This window comes from Carassius carassius, chromosome 17, assembly GCF_963082965.1.
Source record: "Carassius carassius chromosome 17, fCarCar2.1, whole genome shotgun sequence".
NCBI classification, from domain to species: Eukaryota; Metazoa; Chordata; class Actinopteri; order Cypriniformes; family Cyprinidae; genus Carassius; species Carassius carassius.
Window position 1 is genome coordinate 5,486,837 of NC_081771.1, and position 21,139 is coordinate 5,507,975.

At 34.1% G+C, this 21,139-nt stretch overlaps 1 protein-coding gene across 2 annotated transcripts; it reads left to right on the top strand.

Annotated features, from left to right (window-relative positions):
• Nucleotides 1-2,164: 2,164 nt before the first annotated feature.
• ppm1j (protein phosphatase, Mg2+/Mn2+ dependent, 1J) lies at nucleotides 2,165-20,048 on the top strand. 2 transcript variants are annotated; one of them, XR_009438077.1, is made up of 11 exons: nucleotides 2,165-2,689; nucleotides 10,320-10,437; nucleotides 14,769-15,095; nucleotides 16,137-16,249; nucleotides 16,661-16,745; nucleotides 16,898-17,016; nucleotides 17,143-17,206; nucleotides 17,589-17,696; nucleotides 17,891-18,042; nucleotides 18,959-19,594; nucleotides 19,809-20,048. XR_009438077.1 is itself a non-coding variant. In XM_059570542.1 (10 exons), the coding sequence occupies exons 1-10, from the start codon at nucleotides 2,433-2,435 to the stop codon at nucleotides 19,104-19,106; spliced, it is 1,491 nt and encodes a 496-aa protein (XP_059426525.1). In that variant the 5' UTR covers nucleotides 2,165-2,432; the 3' UTR covers nucleotides 19,107-19,662. The 2 variants fall into 2 exon arrangements, 1 of the variants encoding a protein (XP_059426525.1); XM_059570542.1 differs by lacking the exon at nucleotides 19,809-20,048 and having other exon boundaries at nucleotides 18,959-19,662.
• Nucleotides 20,049-21,139: the final 1,091 nt, after the last annotated feature.

Sequence of the window (21,139 nt, forward strand, 5' to 3'; positions counted from 1 at the left end):
AGTGAAAATGTAACCGAAAAAAAGTTGTTGATTAATTAGAGGCCTACTACAATGTTCATTACATATTATAAACTCTATGCATGACCTAGAATTAAGACCTAGATATCTTATAAAGCACTAAACTACCATAATGCACTACCATAAAACTCCATAAAAGTAGGGAAATATATTGTATGACTAAGACTCTTTAGTCTTTTGGAGTTTTGTAATAAAGTGCAGCAAACAAATTAAAAATGAATGAGTGATTCTCTTTCTATCTTTATTTGTTTATGTAAACTATTCCTTCGATATGCACATTCATTTTGTATCCTATGCAGCATTTTCTTAGCCAAGGTTAATATGAAGAATGCACACAGAGATATAAGTGTATGCGATATGGCTGTGAAGAGGTTTGAGCTGCTCTCTGCATTGTCAGCCTGAATTAAGATGCCTGCTAGGCAACTAAATGTAAATTACTTTTATGGGCAATCAATGCAAAGATAATACTGATGATAACACTCAAAGATTATTGTTTTCAAGTAGGTGCTTCATTTTGTATGTTAAGACAACCTGAGAAAGAGAGCGGGGGGGGGGGGGGGGGGTGCAAATGGAGAGGAATGGAGAGAAAGCAACAAATTAATAATACTGAATAACATACATGTAAATAACATTATTGTTATTATTTAAAAAAACCATTGTGGCAAACCCTGACAGGTTTTCATGATAAAAGTATCAGCATATTTGAAATGTTAACCAGTGTTACATTAAACAGCAGGGCAGGCTGCGGCCGTATGTTGGGAGTCATGGATGCTTTATGGTCTCAGAACACAGAGAAGAGCGGAGAGAATCCTTCAGAAGCTGCACATCAAGCAACTGAAGGCAACTTTGATTAAAGGGTTAGTTCACCCAGTAATTTTAATTAGACTGTGTTTTATACCCTCGAAGCATCCTGTATATCATATACACATATGATACCTCAAAGGAGAGTAAAACACAAGTTAATTTTCATTTTTGGGTGAACTAACCCTTTAAGCATATTTCTCTTGTCTTTGAATGTGTTACTGAGAAAACAAAGCCATGGGGTTTCAAATACAGTTATTACTGCATTGTTTCTTTTCAAGTCATCTCATGGAAATCACTGCAGTCCAAGAGAGCTATTCAAAGACACCTTTGATTCTACATAGATGTTTAATGATGCTGAATCATGTGTTAATGGGTTACATGTGCTATCCACATCCAAGGGAGTGTATCCGGTATTTTGTCTTAAAGAGACAGTACGCTAAAAAACAAACCAACAAAAAAATCTAGCATCGATTACTCTGATTTCATTAGGCATCATTATAGGCCTTTATTTTTTTCTTCTTCTTTTTTTTACATTTTCAATCAATCAATCAGTCGGTCTCTCTTTAGTCCGTCGGTCTGTCTATCTAAAATCTTTAATCCAGTGCCTTACAAAAGTAACTTCCCTTTATACTTTAACACAATTTAAAGCAAGATACGTTTTATAGCCTGTTACTGCAGTAATAGAGGGTGTATCGTGTATTCTATCTTAAAGGGATAGTTCCAAAAAAAAAAAAAAAGTAAACAGACGCTTCTTATAAAGTACATATACAAGTTGTATATACATATATTACAATACATTTTTTTACATGTTTTTATTAATGGAAACTGCTTTCCATTAATGATAAATATTTAGATTTTTAAAGTGATTAATTTATACTGTTCTAATGATAATAATAATAATAATAATAATAATAATAATTAAAATTATCCTTGAAAAGACAGAAACAAAAACATTCATTTCAAAATTAATAATTATGAAAATATTAATAATGTAGGCTAAATATCAATAAAACATGTAAAACATTTTTAATATATATTACAAGAACAGAATGTTTTTGCATGATTTTATTAATGCAGTTTGATTTTTATTAATGGACATTAATTTGTTTTATTAATGTTTTAATGAAGAAATATAAAAATAATAATAATGTAAACATTAATAAAACATGTAAGACATATGTTGGTAGATTATCTAATAATATTATGTTGTTGTTGTTATTGTTATTATTATAAAAAATAATTGAAAAGACGAAAATCCTTGTAAAATAGTCGCCCCCCCCCCGAAAGTGATGGTATAACTCAGTGGTCGCTGTGTACATTCTCTGGATGGTCAGCGGAGAGTGCTATAGTACACAGCACTCCATCTTCCCTGCTATAGGCGGATATAAGCCTCTCGTGCGATGATACACACTCTGCAGGGAGAGGATTTTTCTCGATGAGGAAAACATTCTCTATCAAATCGTCACATGGGGTCAATCGCTTCCTGCATCGCGACTGAACCACTGTACGCGTTTGTGCGTTTTGTTTTAGCCGCTGGAACTCGTATAGGGTCGCATCGTTAATAAGATTACCGTTTCTCGCGCGCCGCTGATGTTACATATTTTGTTGTGATGATAAGCAAAGTTAAAAATGCCATGTCCTCGTTTGTGGGCGGAATGATCCCGCACGGCCACCACCACCATCAGCAGCAGCACGGATCCGCGCAGAACGGCGGCACGGACGGGCTGCCGCCGCGCTTCCCCTACACCAGACCCGAGTTTCTGGACCTGACACAGGAGCTGCTGCAGTACTCCACCGAGCACGCGTCCAGACCGGTCATCACGCTCAAGAGAGACAGCAGGCTGCCCTGGCGAACAGGATACGCGGAGTGAGTCGTGCGTTTTTGTCTAAGACGCGCATAATAAATCGATTGTGGGTTAAAACTATACGGCTGGTGTGACGTCATTGCCCCGGAATGTTACATGTCACGTCTAACCAAGGCAATGGCTCATCATCATCATCCTCCTCCAAGCGTTCTAGAGTCAGCTGGAATGTTTTCACCGGGATGCGTTATACCTGCACTGATGACGTAGCATAGGCTACAGTTTGCTGAGCTAATCATTACAGTTAAACACGAACATGCTGCATGTGTCAGGTTATAGCCTACGCGTAGCTTATATCCTTATGATACTGTAGCACTCATTGAATGCATCCTTACCACAGTACTGAAAGAAGAGTGTACCACAGTACAGTGCATTCCCACTGCCTGTGCAGCTGTGAGAACACACAGTGTAAAAAACCTGCAAATGTCTGATTCCAGGCCTAAAAGTAAATCATGAATGGGAATTTCTTTAGTCGTATTGCATTACTCTGGTTATGCTCAGCTTTAGGGCTGTTGTCAGAGCAGAGGGAGACACCTGGGAGCATTGTCCCAGGTTCAACTGATGCATTGGGGCACTAAGGTCCTGTATGACATTGCTGCATTCTGCTCATGATAAGCATACTTATTACGGTTTTAATTAAAATGGGAATCGTAGGTCTTACATCTTTCCTAGTTATAGGAAAATAACTCAAATTTAAGATGGAAGCAAACTGGCAGGCTACTGGTAAAAAATAAGTAACTGAACCATATATTTATGTTATAAATGCTATAAAGCATTTATGCATTTACTAAATTATCAACTTATTATTTCTCTAGTTGTTTTATTTAAAAACAATCATACATTTTAGTATTTATAATTGTTGATATTTTATATAATAAAACATTTAAATATTAATTATTTAATTTTTAATATCATGGAAATTCGTCCCCCGCACTTTTTCAGTCAAATGTGTTCGCATAGATGTTTCAAGAGCTGGTGTAAATAAATATAGATTTAAACTCAGAGACAGGATAGTCTGCGCATGACCTGATATTTTATTTGGACTCAGAAGCGCTAAACACTCCTGCAGTGTGTGTTTCATTCATCCTCGAAGCCTGAGCGCGCTCTCGCGCAGAAAGTCATAACAGGAAACTCCTAATATGGGCAACAGCGTCCAGCTATCGCTATATGAAAACAGTTGTTTTGACAGAAGAACTGAAACTTTTGGAAACACATGAATTAATATACATTAATTAATATACGATTGCGACAATATATGGTTTTTCAAGTCATCTCCAGCAGGTGATAAATACAGTATATCAACAAAACAGTGCTAAGTGACATAGATTTATTATAGTATAGAAACTATTCTGCCTTATTATGTGATAAATAAGTGTTTGTAGTATATAAAAAAAATATTATTTGTTATTGTCAAGCAGTTATAGATTTCTAAGCAAATTAAAAGCTAGAAATTAGAAAATAATTAAAGTTGCCTATAGTATCCACTACTAGTCAAGTCTCTTCTGTTCACAAAGCCTGCATTTATTTGATCCAAAGTACAGCAAAACAGTAAACTGAAATATTTTTACTAGACTATTTAAAATATCTTTTTTCTATTTGAATATATTTCAAAATGTTATTTATTGAGATTTTAAAGCTTGCTAAATAAAAGTATTCATATCTATAATTTCTTTTCCAAAAAAGATATATTTTTGGATGATATACTGTATAATGTTGCAAAGGCTTTTTATTTCACATAAATGCTGATCTTTGGATCCATCTATTCATCAAAGAATGCTGAAAAAAAATGTACTCATGTTTTAAATATTGATAATCAGCAAATCAGCATATTAGAATTATTTGATTTCTTAAGGATGTGACACTAGACTGGAGTAATGATGCTGAACATTCAACTTTGATCACAGGAATAAATTACATTTTAAAATATTTTCAAATAGAAAATAGTTATTTTAAATAGTAAAAACTTTTGCTGTACTTTGGATCAAATAAATGCAGGCTTGGTGAGTAGAAGAGACTTCTTTTAAAAACATGAAAAATCTTACTGTTCAAAAACTGTTGACTGGTAGGCTATAGATTACAGAAATGTTCTATTGTAATGTTTTATATTTTATATATATATACATATGTATGTATATATATGTATATATATATGTGTGTGTGTGTGTGTATATATATATATATATATATATATATATATATATATATATGTGTATATATATATATATATATATATATATATATATGTATATATATATATATATATATGTGTATATATGTATATATATATATATATATATATATATATATATATATATATATATATATATATATATGTGTATATATATATATATATATATATATATATATATATATATATATATATATATATAATTTCTGTCCCCTTCACTTCTGAAAAAATGGCTACGCCCCTGGGAACCCCGAGTTTCATCAGGCGTGGTCTGTTGAGTGAAGATCAAGGCCATACTTGCAAACGGCTTGACAAGATCAAAGCCAAGATGATAATGCAGTTTTGAGTCATGCCAGTAATTAATATAATTTTGAGATGTTTGGAAAAATGTTTATATTTATGTAACATAGACCTTCTCTGAGCCCAGTGTGTGGAGGAGCTATCTGACTTTGTTTGAGGCCTTGTGATGACAACATTTGAAATTGAGTGCTTTCTCTCAAGTGTCGAAACAAACAGAATTTGTAGCTGGTTCTTTAGCATGTGCTCACAGACACGCTATAGGGAAAGGTAAAAACAAAAGGTTTTAGTGGACATTGATAGTGATAATTTCAAGCTGGAAGTTTAAATCCACATGAAACAAGTCGTCACAATCATTTTTAGTTCTAATGTGATGTATTTCAGAATAAAATATGCAACTAGAAAAACAAAAGATCGTATACTAGCCGTTTTCCATGCAATTCCAATGAACTGAGAACGGAAGCTGTAACGAAGATGCAATAGCACCATAAAAGTATCATGGACATGTTCTATATATCTGCTGTTATAAGTTTTGAAGACAGACTACATGCACCGAAATACAGTCTTCATAGAATTTAATCAGGTTATATGCCCTATCGAATTTAACATGGATGAAAACGAGGCTATGAGGCCATTTTTACAATGGCACGCGCTATATAAAGTTCCTCGATCATGTCATTTTAACTCCCAAAACTTTATGGAGTATTGAAAGCTTTTTCTGAAAGACATGAACAAATCTTCATTATGTTGTTAAATAACAGTATCCACTGAATGCACTGGACTTCCGTTATTCACAGCCTCCTTTTCATGCCTGTCAAAAATTAAATATGGCTCTATACTGACTGAAATCTATTGATAATCTTATCCTGAGGTGAGTTGTTAACCAGATCATTGAATCAATGGGTTGAGAGTAAGATCAGTTAGATTCAAAAATTCATCATTCAAAATGAATCAACTGCTTCTTCAGATTCAAAATAGTCTAAATATAAAGTTTCCAGCAAATGACGTTTTAAATATCTGTTTCTCAACATGCTATTGTAAGGCTTCATAAGACTACAGCACAAAATAATATTTTATAATACCTTTATAGTGCTTTTGCAGTCTTTTTGAAGTTTCATTGTAACTACAGCCAGCACAGTTCTTCAGAATAAGGGTTCTGAAAAGAATTAAATTCCTACAGGTTTGAGTGAAAAGTCCCTTTTAAATTCTGACAGACTCTTTAGATTTTAGATTAATGGCAGCACTAGACTCCTCAGATTGCCCAACTCTTGTCTCTCGCTCTCTCACACATACGCACACACACTTATTATCTATAAGATATTGCTGAGTCATCCACTGTAGATAAAGGAGATTGGCTTTGGTGTTGCCAAGTTGGCAAAGTTAAACAGATTCATGCTTGCAGCAAGCACCCACGCCACAATACACGAGTTCCTGTCAATTGCAAGTGAATTATAAAGCTTAGTTTTCTGTAGGGATGGGTTGATACTAATCTTTCAGTCGCCCAACATCCAACTAGTCAAATAATGAGTTGGACATGTTTATCTAGATTTTTCCCTTTCGTGTTTCAGTTTTGATATCTTAAGCGACAGTGCTTTAATTAGCATTTCACACTGCTATTTGTTTAATATGTATCGTAAAATCAAGTCAGATATGAAAACATGCACGTTTGCATTAAAGAATCCCCTTCAAAAATGATTTCAGTTTGACCAGAATAGTTTATGACACATTGCTGTGGCTATTGAAGGTCAGTCCAAACACTATTAATTATCTAAATAATGGGATATACTTTAGTTTCTCTGCCTTTTAGATTTCTTAATCTACTTGACAACTAAGTCAGCAGGCACAAGTCAAGATACACGGTGCCATAAAAAGGATTTCATTTATTCTCTATTCTTAAACACAGTGGGTGGAGGTGAAGAATTGCTCATCAGGTTTGAGTTATATTGAAGCTGTATCCCTTTCCTGAGCTCATAGCTATGTGAAGATAAAACAATACACAATGGTATGATGCGCATACTTTAAAAAGACAGAAAGTGATTATTGGGTTTGATTAAGAATACTCTACAGCCGTTTTTATTGCATCAAGAAGGATATTTGTTAAGCACACAGTTCCTGTTTGACAAAGATTATGCTAACTCAGTGTATGTGACTGATAAAATGGACGTTTGAATATTGTTAAATGAAGACCTTTTTGTTTATATAGTCTTGCCTGAAGATGCACTGCATTATTGAAACTCTTCTGAGAGTGTCAGACCAATGATGGGAAACATGATATTGTTCTCATTTGGTATTTACACACAATACCAGCTTCAGTTTTTTTAAACGCCATGTAATGAATCACTCAGTAAAATCATAGTATGTTCACTAGCAAATCATCTCCCAAAATGTATGATTTTTAATGTTTCTAGGAAATATTTAATTTTTTCATAATATACGTCAATGAGAGAGTTGTTTTTTCCTGTAATTCTGCCATTCCCCCAGGATAACTATGGAGCCCCGCACGTGACATGTAAGAAAAAAATTAATAAATCGTGCACACTTGATTACTATTTCTTTCCCTCGATTTGCTAAGCGTGTGCACATTTTATAAATTGAGGGAATGAAATAGTAAATTGTGCACATGATTTAGCCTGTGTGGGGCTCCGCAGATAACTCAATTGGAATTTACTATTTAGTACACAATTTTCTGGGTTCAGTTTTTAAAATTCTATGTAATTAATCACTCAGCAAAATTATAATATATTCACTAGCAGAAAAAAAAATCAACCAAAATCTGCAAAATATACAACTAGTTTTTAATTGCCGTCAATGGAGAGAAATTATTTTTCCTGTAGTTCTACCATTCCACAAGCAGGCCCAAACTGTTAAGATCATGCTGACATGTTCATAAAAATGAACTTCAGCCCCTTTCTAATGTTAGAAATGGGGATCCTTTAGAAGACTTAGCCCCAGGAATACTGAAAGAAAACCATTGTCAGTTAACCAAAGTTACCCGAGACAGGAAATGCTAGTTTTTGACTGGTGTAAAAGCCTTGCTAATAAACGGTTCAGTTTGTGGCTTTAGCTCATTGCACTACTCTGTATTTTGCACAGACAGTGACTTTAGTTCTGCTTTCTTTGCAGTACACGTATGGTTGTGCTTCTCTTGAAAATCATAATTTTCCATTTTAAGTGGTACTTTCATTTAAAGAAATTGCACTGTTTTGAAACCTTATGTGGCAGAAGTGAAGTAACTTCAGAAGAAGGAACTTGCTGCTAGGAGACATTTCCTCTTTTGAAAGGAGCTTATAGTGGGACTTTATCAGATGAATCTGAATGTAAAAACGTGTAGCATAATTCAATTTACATTTATTTGTATTATACTTTATACTCACGATACATAGTGTTTCTAAGCAGCTTTACAGAAAATCAATATTGATGCATCACAGTTAATGTAATATACTTATTGTGGCTATATTGTTTAAAAAAAATAAGCATTTTTTATTTATTTGTTTGACACAAGTACTGTTGTATACCTGGTAAAGTTTTTGATTATTTTCTATTGTTAGAGCTTACATTTGTAGAAGAAATATTGAGTAATAGTCACAAACGTTTGAAGAAAAGACCTCCAACATTTCTAAATATCTCGTCAGGTCTACTGGGTCATGACTGTGGCCTGAAGCATCTTACTGCTCTCCGCAGATTAGGAAGAGAATGGCTTTTTATAATTCAGATTTGGGAAATAATGGCTATATATTTCTCTTCATGTTATACTGTCGTCATACTAGAAGTGATATTGAGCTGCATAATAGGTGTTTTCAAATCTGAAAGTTATTATTTTAATTGAACACAATAAGTTGCACCTACAAATAGAATACAGGTGCATATCAATAAATTAGAATGTCATGGAAAAGTTCATTTATTTCAGTAATTCAATTCAAATTGTGAAACTCATGTATTAAATAAATTTAATGCATACAGACTGAAGTAGTCATTTAAACAACTTTTGGTGCTTTTGGCAGTTTGGGCGGGTGGCAAATCCTGCTGGAAAATGAAATCAGCATCTTCAAAGAGCTGGTCAGCAGAAGGAAGCATGAAGTTTTCTTGGTAAATGGGTGCAGTGACTTTGGTTTAGAGGAATACGACAACTGTGCCAAATTCTTTGACATGTCTGTATGCCTTGACCCCAGCCTCAGTCCATTCCTTGTGAAGTTCACTCAAATTCTTGAATAGATTTTGCTTGACAATCCTCATGAGGCTGCGGTTCTCTCGGTTGGTTGTGCATCTTTTTCTTCCACACTTTTTCCTTCCTCAACTTCCTGTTAACATGCTTGGATACAGCACTCTGTGAACTCTTGCTTCTATGGCAATGAATGTTTGTGGCTTACCCTCCTTGTGAAGGGTGTCAATGATTGTCTTCTGGACAACTGTCAGATCAACAGTCTTCCCCATGATTGTGTAGCCTAGTGAACCAAACTGAGAGACCATTTTGAAGGCTCAGGAAACCTTTGCAGGTGTTTTGAGTTGATTAGCTGATTGGCATGTCACCATATTCTAATTTGTTGAGATTCAATTGGTGGGTTTTTGTTAAATGTGAGCCAAAATCATCACAATTAAAAGAACCAAAGACTTAAACTACTTCAGTCTGTGTGCACTGAATTTATTTAATTCACGAGTTTCACAATTGGAGTTGAATTACTGAAATTAATGAACTTTTCCACGACATTCTAATTTATTGAGATGCACATATATATATATATATATATATTTAAATTAGTTAGATCCTGAAATATTCTAAATTACTACATCCCTATGACAAAGGAATTGTTTACCTTTTTATTTTTGACACATAGTTGTGTCAAACAGCGAAGGTCATTGGGTCGCTCACTGCATCATCACAAATAAAATGGCTTCATAAAAGAAAAATTAAGCAGCACAACTGTTTACAACATTGATAATAATAAGAAATGTTTCTTGAGCAATATTTTAGACTGATTTCTAAAGGATCATGTGACACTGAAGACTGGGGTAATGATGCTGAAAATTCAGCATTGCATCACAGGAATAAATTACATTTTAAAATATACTCAAATAGAAAGTAGTCACTTTAAAGTCGTAATAATATTACTGTTTTTTTAATAAACGATTAAGTGATTTGGTCTCTCCTTCAGGGTGATAAATGCTGGGAAGAGCATGCTGAATGAAGACCAGGCTTCCTGTGATCTGCTGTATATCAGGAAGATAAGTAGTAAGCAGCAGCGCTGCTCCATGTTACTGGAAGACGGTGGGGTAAGTAAGTTTTAGACACTACATCCTGTAAAGACCAATGCTGGATGAATGTTGTTTGCATGAAAATATTGCAAACGCCAAACTCTATTGAAATCAATGGTAATGTGAGTCGTCACTGCGCTTCAATTCTTGGTATCAATATTTATGAATCCACTGAAACATCTATAAAAAATCCCTAATCTACTTTTTAATGGAACTCTTGTGGATCAATTGAACTGAGCTCAGGTAAGATTATGAAAGATTTAGCTTGCTGACGGAGCACTGAACTCACTGATCCTGGAGATCCCATTAAGCTCAGGCATCTGTTGCTGAAACTACATTACAGAACAATAAAGGTCTTGAAATTTACCAAAGTTCAATTCTGAACCGAATCCCTTGGTGATCATTATGAAAGGTAAAATAGCTTTCAACAAGCATACTGACAATTCAGACTTCTCGCAATGCGAGTTTACATATCACAATTCAGATTTTTTTTCTCAGAATTGAGTGATCTAAACTCATAATTGTGAGTTACAAAGTCAGAATTGCATGTTTTGAACTAGTATTTGTAAGAAAATAGTCCCTTTTTACATCAGAATTGGACGTTATAACTCATAATTGCATGTTTGTATCTCACAGTTCTGAGAAAATAAATCACAATTGTAAGAAAAATGGTAGAATGGTATCTCGCAATTCTGACTTAGCAAGTTTATATTTACATCATGCATTTCTGAGAAAAAATGTCAGAATTGTGAGATTAAAAGTCACAATTACCTTAATTTTATTTTTTATTCCGTGACAGAAACGGGCTTCCATAGAAATGCACCAATCCACCAGTAAACATCTGTTAACTCAGTTGCATAGTGGAGTTTATAGGTTATAAAATGTATATTTCTGGTTCTAGTTGCTGATTGGTCAGTACCCTGCTCGTAGCTATCATGGGAAACTCGATTATTCGAAACTATTTCAAAATATGGATCAGCATCTTGTGCTTCATTGCATAAGTGTTGATCTAGAATGATATAAATCAAGCTGAAGTTTCTAATACAAGCCGACATTCAAAAGGACTTTGTGTCTTATCAAGCATGTTGAAGTGAAACTTCTTTTTTTCCTTGTGAGAGTTTTGATCACGTGATGTGGTATAGGCAGTGTTTTCAACAATCCTGGACTTATGACTTTCAAACTGTGTGGGCATAAAACTGATCGTTCTGATCCTCATCTTCAGTCTGAACCCTACGTCCATATTACCCCATAATAACATGTTATCCTGTGCAAAAGTGGAAAACGTACTCTTAGATAATATTCCATTGACAATTAAATAAGGAGGATTTTGGCATCTGTTCAGAGCCTTTTGTATTTTGGGATCTGATGAAATCCTCCCTGTTACATTTCTCTCTCTTAAAAGGTTCCTATTATGCGTTTTCTCTTTTATTGAATGTTGCTGTTTGAGAATAAAAAAGATCTGCAATGTAACAAAGCTCAAAGTCTATTCAAAGAGAGATTCTCTTAAACAGTAAAGAAAAATTATGGCATTTGGAGCCAGAGTCTGCTCAGTGTTGATTCATTTGGCGTCTGACTCTGGAGCCGCGCTACCAAAGTCCCGCCCACACTCCTGCAGACCCAATCACAAGCTCACAATCATGACACCACACCCCTTTTTTACACCATTAAATAACTAACAAAAAGCAAACTTGTTAAAAAAATTAACACTTGAACTTATTATTTAGCATTTAGCATGACAAAAACCACCAAAAATGACCGAAAACCATATTTGGGAAAAATTTAATTGAAGTGTAATTTGATGATTTATTTTGGCTCACGTCCCACGTCCCAAGATGTTTTGGTTTAATTTTGCCGGTCATGAGCATCACATATTGGTGTCCGAAGCCCCACACATGACATGCAGGGAAAAAAAGTTAATTGTACGCATGATTTACTAATTCTTTCCCTCGGTTTACTAATACGTTCCCTCAGTTGACTAAATCGTGCACACAATTTAATATTTCATTCCCTCAGTAAAGCATGTTCACAAAATAATTTGTTGGGATCGCATATTTGCATGGAATCACTTTAAGTGAGAAGTATCTACATCAATTTATGAGAATGCAGACAAGAAGTAGCAACAAATTATTATTTTGTGCACACGATTTACTTTGAAATGAGGGAGGGAATTGTATTGAGTGCACGGTTTAATGATGGCACAAATTATTATTTTGTGGGCACAATTTACTTAAAACAAGGAAAGAAAATTGTAAATTGTGTGCATGTTTTAGTAAATTGAGGGAACAAATTAGTAAATTGTGTGCATGATTTATGATTTTTCCCCCTTCATGTCATGTGTGGCTCCATAAGGGTGCAGCATTTAAAGACCTCACTCAGAAATGGGCTGGTAATCTCCAGCAGTGTTTACTCACGCGAGGTTGTTAACCAGGACACTGACCTCTCTCCTCTCTTCCCTTCGCTTCTGCTTGCATCACGTGATGTTGCCCTCCCCCACTTAATACCCCTCTCAACTCCCCTAAATCAATTACATCATCCTGTCATTTGCTGTGCTGCCTGTATGCAAGAGTCTATATACAGACAAACAGGCCGTTAAAAGGATAGCAAGGCCACATATTCACTTGACCTGGAGCCCTTGCTCTTTAGAATCAGAGATCCAGCCACAGTTGTTTGCTGCTGCCATGGGCCTTCCCAGCTGGCTGTTGATCTTACATGACTGAGCGAGTGTAAGCTCTCGGAGTTAATCTCGTCAACAGGTAATGACAGGAAACTGAGATTGGAGAGTGTTTCTAGAAAAGCTATGGAACGGGTCCGGATGCCCCCATGTGGTTTTGAAAAGGCTTTACATGTTATTGTGCCACCTTGCTTTGCTTTTTTAAAACCCCTTAACTGTCACTCATATTTTTGAACATAGACTTTATAGTGCATGATTCAAACTTAAAATTGTATAATTCATGAATGAAAAGATTTTGTAACATGATATTGATGTACCATTTACATGGTAATGCAATGTCTGATTTTAAAATGGGTTTAAAGGATGAATTTTGAGATTTTAAGTTTTCAGTTGATGTATAATTTCTGATGATTTCTAAAATGTGATGGAGAAAAAGGCAACGAAGAAGTCTTTTTTTAAAACAAAGGTCAAAACTCCTGTTATAATTTAGATTTTTGAGAGTGCACTCTTGTCATAAATTAATCTATTACTTTTCCTACATCATTTTTAACAGAAATAAAATGGTAAAATATATATTTGGGAGTCTTAGACCTTTCCAACGATATATAGTTTGTCAAGATTAGATTAGATTTAATTGTAATGTAGTGAAGTAAACCTAGGCGTCCCGTAGGTGACAGTTAAAGGGTTTTAATACTGATTGGTCGATAGTCAAAAAAAAAAAAAAAAATTCAGACGTTTTCTAAACGACTACTAGCTACTACTAGCTTTTGCTATGGAAAATTATTAGGTGAAGGGGGTATTTTTTTTTTTTTTTTTAAATACTTTGTCCTGTAAACCACTGGTATTTTGAGCTCCTAAAGAGTGTAAACATTGTGGTTCATTCAAGACATCATGCTGTTTGTTTGATGCAAGAGGTCAAGGTTCAGCTAGTTAGCCTGATCCAATTAGCCCCCTACTGATAGAAATTGTAACTACAACATTATGAAACATATAAAATAAATGTATAATATATATTGTATATTTTTATTTATTAAATTATATATTTATATAAATTATTACTAATAATAATCAATTATATAAACAAACAATCAAATAAATAAATAAATAAATTCATTCATTATAGATAAATAATAATAGATAAATTATAGATAAATAATAAAATAACCAAATATTTAATATGTACTCAATTGCAAAGTTTTGGATAGGCTACCTGATAGTCATTTACTTTTTCTAAATTAATTAATTTTATATATCTTTTTTATTTACATACGTACATTTACTTATATTATAATTTATATATTTTAATTATTTAAATAAATGTAAATATATATATATATATATATATATGTATATATATATATTTTTTTATATATATAAATTGTTACTAACTACTTTAATAGATAAATAATCGATCAATAAATGAATTAATCAATCAGGTAGACCAGTCCCAAACTTATCCAATTGGGTGTATTAAATTAAATTATATATACTTTTTTTATTATTATTATTTTTGTTTTAGTTTGTTTTTTTGTTATATTATTATTAAATGTTTAATATAAAACCCAATCGCATGAGACAAGTTTCCTATTTATTTGAACAATGACATTTTGTGCAATTCTGTTTCATGCCACTAATGGTGCAGAAATGACACTCCTTGTCCTCTTTCTCATCCCTTTAGGAAACCTCAGGCATTCCCATACACTTCTGGGGAGTGTTTGATGGACACGCCGGCTCTGGTGCTGCTCTCATGGCATCCAAACTTCTCCATCGTATCATCCGTGATCGGCTTTGTGATGTGGCTCATCTCCTTGAAAATCAAAACAACTCTCCACCTATCTGCCTGGCTAAGAACGGGAGCCCCTTCCAGGCTGAGGCGAAGAAAGGTGCCTGCCTAGATGGAGAGGAGCAGGATGGGCTCCTGGATGAGCCGCGGTTCCACATGGAGAAAGACATCAGTGTGGAGAGCCTGGTGATGGGGATCATAGAGACCGCCTTCATACAGATGGTGAGATAAACCTGTGGATGTTTTTAATGGAGGACTAGGTGTACCAATTCAAAATAAAATAATGAAATTATCAGTTTATTCAAAAATACAATTTTAAATAAATAATGAATTTTTTTAAATAGCATGTGAAACAATTATTTAATTTGTGTTTAAATGTAATTAAATGTAACAAATAATAAATTGATATATAATTATGCAACATTTATAATGTATTTAGTGCCATGAAAATAATAAAATAAATGATCAATGTATTATTATTTTTTAAATGCTCATGTAAAAACTAAACATTGTTTAAATTGACAAATATTTAAAACAATTTATTAAATTATTATTTAGTAAAAAGAAATTGAATTTATTGAATTCATGAAGTCATATGATGCAGCAAATCATAAATTAGTATATAATTTTAAGTGCAACATTTAAATTGCATCAGTCTAAAGCATTTGCCAGCTATGTTTCTTTACTTCTTTGCCAGCTGAGTTAAAACAGCTCCTGGACAGCTCACAGTTCACAGACAATAAACATTTGATTTAGTTTGAAGACTTTAACTAACAGTTAGAATTTAACTAAAATTTTAAACATGAATTCATATCACATAGGTATTTTGGACCTAACATCTGTATATTACTGGCACAGATGTTTAAACATCAAGACTGGGCATTATACATAGAATGTTGAATGTTGCGCAGATGTTTTTTTTTCCAAAAAGCGACTAGCTACAAATCTAGCGACTTCTTGGACAATCATTATTTAGTCTCTGAGACTCTCTGGTGCTGGCGCACGAGCGCGAGGTCTCTCTTTCCCAGCGCGAGCCTCTCTCTCTGCATCTGCTGTGTTCAGCAAATGCAGAGAGGAGCAATATTACAGTTAAAAAAAAAGATATTCTGGTGCTTCTAACTATTTTACAAGCAAGTATAGCCGACATCAGTCACAGCACAACCACTAACCAGCGTCTGCTAAATGATTAAATGTAAATGTAGATGTGAGCAAACAGAAGAGAAAACCGAGTCTGTGTCTGTGTCTGTGTGTCCCACTCTACAGGACGACCTGATAGAGAAGGAGAAGGAATCTTACAGCATCTCTGGCGGCTGTTGTGCCTTGATTGCAATTCACTTGTTGGGGAAACTCTATGTAGCAAATGCTGGAGACAGCAGGTAGGGGGACAGCTATTAAATGTGCATGTTACATTATTTTTGTTAAAAAAAAGACTTTGTATTAAATTAGCCTCAGTAAACATTGAAATGTCTGTCTAATGAAAAATGGAGGAAATTGTTGTTGCCTGAAATGAAAAGATGACATAAATATGTCTCTAAGGAGACGGTGTGTCTTCTGCTTTCCATTGCATTTCATGTTATTTTTGCAAAGATGTTGGCCATATGACTCACATACTGTGACGGTTACCCATAATGATAATCTTGGGGATTTTAGCAGTAAATGAGAAAATAACTGCAGTAGATACGGTACTTCAAATAGCATATATAACTGGCTATTGAATGTATCATCCAGCCTTTTATAAACTGCTGATTAGAAACACTTGTAAAATTCCCTATGTAATTTTCCCACAGAGCCATAATTGTCCGGAACAATGAGGTCATCCCAATGTCCAATGAATTCACACCAGAAAGTGAACGACAGCGGCTACAGTACCTGGTGAGTCATCTGCTGTTATTGTCCCAATATAATTCCCATTCTATTTCTAGCTTTTTTCTAAACCCTGTTCATTAATTTACTGTGTCTGCTCCATTTCTATTAAATCTTCTATTCTGTAACCCTTCCATTGCGTTTGTGCTGTTTTTGTCTAGGGCTTCCTCAAACCGGAGCTGCTCGGGAATGAGTTTACTCATATTGAATTCCCCAGACGTATCCAACACAGTGAACTCGGCAAGAAGATGCTTTTTAGAGACCACACAATGACTGGCTGGTAATTCTAAAGCAGGCTTAATTTTATAACATCCAGTAAATTGTTATTTTATTTTATTTAAATGTATATAAAAGTTTAAGTCTTTGGTTTTATTGCATTCATCATCATTAAATGTTATTATTTCAGGGCATATAAGACAATCGTAGAAGACGATCTCAAGTTCCCGCTGATTTATGGAGAGGGGAAAAAGGTAAACGAATCATTTTGCTTTGTTTGAACTTCAAAAGGTTCAGATGCTGTACATGGATTTTATTTAAAGCTGCATAGCAGTAACATTTGTTACAGACCTAACATATGAAGGTGTCTGAAGCTTTTTTCCGCACAGTTTTCACGGCTATTTATTACAAAGCAGAAGTATTGAGGTGTTGCGAATGGGACTTGCTAAAATGTTCTGCCAGTTGTGGGCCAGAATAATGTCTGTTTGTTAAAGTTTGCATGAATATAAAATAACCTTTTTTCATTAATGGCACAAGAATCTCTAGCTGTGAGTGTGTGTGTGTGTGTGTGTGTGTGTGTGTGTGTGTGTGTGTGTGTGTGTGTGTGTGTGTGTGTGTGTGTTTGTGTGCTCTTAGGCTCGAGTCATGGCTACAATTGGTGTAACACGTGGTTTAGGAGATCACGACTTGAAAGTGTACAACTCCAACATTTATATTAAACCTTTCCTATCCTGCTGCCCAGAAGTGAGTATATTATTGGATATTTATATGCAAGGCCATTTATTTACTCATTCAAATAGTCATTTAGCTACTAGTTATTAAGTCACTTCTTGATTGAAATGGACAGTTCACCCAAGATGTTTTATTAGATGTTAAAAAGTAAAAGTATATGGCATATGAAGCATAACAGCATCAACATAATACAATCTCATGCCCAGGTCAAGGTGTACAACATCTCTGAGCACAAACATGGGTCTGATGATGTCCTGATCATGGGTAGTGATGGACTATGGGACGTTACAGCTGACAGAGATGTTGCCGATGCAGTATCGACTTTCTTGTCTGGTCGTGAGCCCAATGATCCCTTGAGGTATGTCCTTGATTTTTCCATCTTAACTGACCTGATCTCATAATGAACAGCACACATTTTCCCCACACACTCACGAAAATTTTCTAAATGCAAATAATAAAATACAACAAAACTAACTTAATTTTTTTATCTTTATAGTCTCTTATGCTTACCGAATTCAGCTTTTGTTTAATCAAAAATATAGCAAAAAGAGTAATATTGTGAAATGTTATTGCAGTTTAAAATAATATTTCACATTTTGTTATATTTTAATATTTAAGATTGTAAAAAGTAGCTTTAAGTTATGGCAAAACATAATTTTATCAGTTTCTCAAAATCATTTAGAAATAATTCTAATATGCTGATTTGTGTACAATTATTATCATTGCTGTTGTGCTTCTTAATATTTTTGTGGAGACCATGATCTTTTTTTTTTGCAGTTTAAATTTTAAATTTTTATTTATTTATTCTTAATTGTTATATATATATATATATATATATATATATATTTGTCATTTTATATTTTATTAGATACAATATAATTATATAATACAAAATAATTGTTAAATATAATAAGATGCAATAATTAAATATAAAGCCTATATACATATACATACATATAGTTTGATTTATTTGAAATAGGAATCTTGTGTAACATTACAAGTGTCTTTCCTGTCACTTCTGATCAATGCATCCTCACTGAATAAAAGTATTCATTTCTTTAAAAATAACCTTTGAATGTTACTATGTTAGTTTATATAATTATGCATAGTTAGGGTAGCTAAATAAATAAGGTGATCATTGGCGGAATCGAGTGTGCTGTAGTAGTTAGACCAGTATATGTCAGTTTGTCATCACCAAGGCCCTCAATTGTTATTTTGCATTTACTTTAATGTTCAAATGCTGATGTCGTGTTTGTCATTTCGTGTTTTTAAAGGTACACTTTAGCAGCACAAGACCTCCTGATGCGCTCACGTGGAGTCCTGAAGGAGCGAGGCTGGCGCCTGCCCAATGAGAGACTTGGCTCTGGTGATGACATCACAGTGTTTGTCATTCCATTGGCCAGGGCAGAGTTAGAGACATGACCAGGTTGGTCCGCCTTCACTGGACAAGCACACCAGGACACGTCCCTGGCTCCATCCCAGAGAAAGGGCGAGGAAAACCAAGAAATCCATTTTCAATCCATCAGATGGCTCGGATACGAGAGACGTTAAATGCAACTTCCCCTTGTCCTCCTTCTTCTCCTCCGAGTCATACCATGAATATCGTCAAAGCCCATGTCAGGTGTGAGGTGACATCATCAAGTGCCATTCCTCTTGCTCTCTATTTCCTTTCTGATTTGTCGAACGCACCTCTGCAAGTCAGTACGAGACAGTAGGACTTGTAACCCATGAGTATTTGTTAACATTGGTGGGCCGTTTGAATCTCAATCTCAGTGTGGCAAAAGGAATGAGCCAATACTTCAAAAAAAAATCAAAGCCCTGATGGCAAGAGAAATAAAAACCGAAGCACTTTATATGTAGCAGAATCCATTTGAGCTGTGATTTAAAATGCTGATTTTATTTCTCTAACTGTTCTCTGACTGTCTCCAAAGAATGCTTCTTTCGACTGAGTTTAAGGTTTTCTAAAGCAAGATGCAATCAACAACAAAAAACGATGGACATTTCCTGTGAATGCAGAGTTTTTTGTTTATTTTAGCTGTTTCGGGTTTAAACAGGCATCCTTTTACATGGAGGCAATGCAAATGGCTATATTCTGGAACTAGTATTAAATATAGTTCTGTAGAGCTAGGCTCATTTTCCCTAGACCTTCAAAAAGCCATGTACAATTAACCCAAAACATCTAGTACAGTGTAAGTCATTGACGTGCACAAGGCTTTCCATTCACAACCGAGCTGATTGCTTGAACTGCTGTAGATTTAAACATCGTAGCTGAATGGCCTGTTTATTTTGCTGTAGATAAAACCTAATTTGGTCTAAAACCGTGTCAGTAAAGAATCTCAAATCCAACAACCAATAGATCCTAACCTGAAACACAACCATTAGATCCTAACCTGAAACTGGAATTAGTTTAATCAGTCATTGGTCTTTTTTTTGTACACCTTGAATGTACCTGATTTCCTTTACTTGATGTCAGTGTTGTGTCTGTAAAGTATTAAGTAAATATATATTGATTTCTTCCTTTCTGAATGGTGATTCATTGTCAAAGGATTACTCTTTACAAATGATGTGACTAATTCTAAATAAATCTATCCTTTTTATAATGGCTATGTTGTTATTTTTTGTGCTCCATTAATTTGCTCCATTGTGCATGAGAAATGAGTGTTACTGGTGCACAGTAGCTTGCATTTAGAAGCAATTAATAGATACTTATTAAAACTATAATAAGGATTATGATATATACTGTTCAATATAGTGATCCGTCATATAAAAAACATAAAAACAGCCACTATGTGCACACTCTTAGAGAGAAAATTAATTAATAAATACAACCAGTTGTCACAAAGGTGGTACCCTTTCAGAAGATACTTATATGTACTATTTTGTACTATTATGTATACTTTTGGTATACATGATATGCACCATTTAGGAGTAAATAAGTTACAAAATGTAGCCTTCATTTTGAAAAGACACTGCCCCAGTAACAACATTTGTACTTTTTTTCTGAGTTAAGCTGTTCATATTGATAGAAAATACAAATAAATAACAGATATTAATCATGGAGACCTACTGAAGGCTAATAAAGCATATTTTACACTGTGAAAATAATATGGTAATATTTTGAAATATGGATATTATTCTAAAATGTAATTTAATTTTTGTGATGGCAAAGCTGAATAGAAATATTATGAAATAGAAGTATTTTCTAACATTTGTAACAAGTCTTTTCTGTCACCTTTGATCAATCAAATGCATACTTGCTGAATAAAAATATTTAATTAAAACAAAAAAAAATCTTACTAAGCCCAAACTTTTTGAATAGTAGCCTATTATAGACTTTTGTCTGTATTTCCATAATGATATTAAATACATGCATTTAAAACACATAACAACTTCCCTTTACTTTTATGAAAAATATTCATAAAAAGACAACATTGCATTCTACTTGTACAGATCTT

Excerpts from the sequence above, each read along its gene's own strand:
- ppm1j (XM_059570542.1), top strand. The coding sequence starts at position 2,433 with ATGATAAGCAAAGTTAAAAATGCCATGTCCTCGTTTGTGGGCGGAATG. Across the intron at positions 17,017-17,142 it reads GACCACACAATGACTGGCTG|GGCATATAAGACAATCGTAG; the intron begins GTAATTCTAAAG and ends TTATTATTTCAG. Across the intron at positions 17,207-17,588 it reads TTTATGGAGAGGGGAAAAAG|GCTCGAGTCATGGCTACAAT; the intron begins GTAAACGAATCA and ends GTGTGCTCTTAG.